This window comes from Haliaeetus leucocephalus, unplaced genomic scaffold, assembly GCF_000737465.1.
Source record: "Haliaeetus leucocephalus isolate CR32 unplaced genomic scaffold, Haliaeetus_leucocephalus-4.0 Scaffold336, whole genome shotgun sequence".
In the NCBI taxonomy this organism is placed as follows: domain Eukaryota; kingdom Metazoa; phylum Chordata; class Aves; order Accipitriformes; family Accipitridae; genus Haliaeetus; species Haliaeetus leucocephalus.
Window position 1 is genome coordinate 21757 of NW_010972772.1, and position 1936 is coordinate 23692.

At 66.8% G+C, this 1936-nt stretch overlaps 2 protein-coding genes across 2 annotated transcripts in view; one reads left to right on the top strand and one right to left on the bottom strand.

Annotated features, from left to right (window-relative positions):
• Window positions 1–1322, bottom strand: part of ARHGAP9 (Rho GTPase activating protein 9) — a 6161-nt gene extending 4839 nt beyond the window's left edge. The window contains exons 1-2 of the mRNA XM_010571507.1: window positions 1022–1322; window positions 321–520 (exon numbers count right to left, since the gene is read on the bottom strand). Of these exons, the coding sequence (XP_010569809.1) occupies window positions 321–520; window positions 1022–1322 (501 nt within the window). The remainder of the gene's footprint in view (window positions 1–320; window positions 521–1021) is intronic.
• A 97-nt stretch (window positions 1323–1419) lies between these two features.
• MARS (methionyl-tRNA synthetase) overlaps window positions 1420–1936 on the top strand; it is a 6883-nt gene continuing 6366 nt past the window's right edge. Inside the window, exon 1 of the mRNA XM_010571508.1 lies at window positions 1420–1426. Coding sequence (XP_010569810.1) covers window positions 1420–1426 — 7 coding nt within the window. The remainder of the gene's footprint in view (window positions 1427–1936) is intronic.

Here is a 1936-nt window from a genome sequence, read left to right on the forward strand (position 1 = left end):
GGGGTGGGTGATACAGAGGGGTGAATTTGGGGGGGTGCAGGTAGGCAATGCAGGAGGCGAGGTTGGGGGTGCAGGGGTGGAGGTGGGAGGTGCAGGTGGGCAATGCAGAGGAGTGAAGTTTTGGGGGGGAGGTGGGGGGGTGGAGGGGTGCAGGGAGGGGATGCTGGTTGGAGACGCAGGGTGCGGGTTGAGGGAAGAAGGGTGCAAAGGCTGGGGGGGGGTGCGGGGATAGGGAGAACCAGTGAGGCTGCAGGGGCTCAGAGGGGAACAGGGCTGGGGGCACAGGGTGTCCTTCTGGGTGCAACCTGGCTCCCACTCACCCCAATGCCCTGGGCCAGCAGGTCCTGCTGGGACTGGCACCGTGACAGGGCTGGGGAGGGGGTGGGCAGGGCCCCCTCTGTCAGCTGGCTGGTGCTGATGCAGCAGCCCTCGGGGCGGTTGGGGGTCAGCCTGGCCTCCTGGGGGGGGGTCAGTGGTGGGCCACACAGGTTCTCCAGTGAGGGGTACTGTGGTGGCAGGCCTGGGGAAAGAGAGGAGGGTACCTACAAACTCAAAATGATACTCCGGGTTGGAGGTGGGAGGCACAGACCCCCACCCCTGGGCCCCAACCCTGTTTTCCCTAGTGTCCCCCTGCTCCTGGTACCCCCAGCCCTATGTCCCAGATGTCTCCCAGTGCCTGCAGCTCTGTGCCCCTTCCACCTCCTGCACTCCCAGCCCTTTGGCCCCCATCGTCCCTCATGGGTGTCTCCCAGCCCTGTACCCCCAGTGCCCCCTTATCCTGTGCCCTTAATGCCCCCAGCCCCGATCTTCCCCCAGCCTTGTGCACCCCGACCCACAGCCTGGGACTCCCAGTGATGTGTCCCCCAGGTCTGTACTTCCAGTGTCCCCTCATCCTATGCCCCTAATGCCCCCAACCCCTTGCCCCCACCTCAGTGCCCCATGGTTCCATTCTCCCAGTGTCCTGCCATCCTGGGTCTGCTTGCCCCATGGCCCCAGCCCTGTGCCCCCCTGCCCCACTCACTCATGCCTGCAGGCTGGCTGGGGGGCAGCATGCTCTGTCTCCCAGCGTCACCAGGGTCCAGCTCGGCCACGTAGGTAGCAGGGACGAAGAAGGGCCGAGCCCAGCGGGGCTCGCTGGCCCGTCTCACCTGCCACCAGTCCTCGTTGGCTTTGTGGAGTAGCAGGAACTGCTCCCCAGCAGCCATGGCCACCTGCCGCCCGTCCTCAGCACGGTATGCGTAGTTGTAGAGGGCGCGGAGCACCACAGCCGGCTCGGTGCGCCGCCACCGCCGCCCCTCCAGCCGCCAGCGCCCTGGCAGCATCCTCACCCCGCTCAGGGCGCCTGGGCACACTGCAGCCTGGTCCTCAACATCTGCAGGGCACAGGACTGGAGGTCAGGGCAGATGTGCTGCATTCCCCATGGCTGGTATGGCCCTGGGCTGTAGTGGAATGGGGCTGAGCAGTGCCATGGGTGGCGGCAGGGACCCTGCCTGCCTGCAGGGCCAGGACAATGTTGTGCCCTGTGGCCAGGCTGTTCCCCGTGGCCGTGGATTCCCACCCAACCATGGCAATACCCCACAGCAATCCTGTCCAGAAGCAGTGGAGGGACCATGTGCTGCCCCAGTTCCTGGTGCTGGTGAAGCCAATGCCCAGCCCTGGGGTACAGGGGAATGGGGGGACCGGGGGCACCGGGGGGGTTGAGGGACTGGGCATGCTGGGGCAGCCAGGGCTCGGGAGCGTGCAGGAAACCCAGCAGCTGCTGCAGCAGGAAGCAGCGAGGCTGCGGCTTCCTCACACCACACAGCATGGGGCTGGGGGGTGGTGCTGTGGGGGCCTCAGCTCCACGGTCCCATGGCTGCAGGTCCCCTGGTCCTCATCCCACGGCCCTGCAGCCCTGTGGCTCCCAGTCCCTTGGTCCCCGTGCCAAGGACCCCCA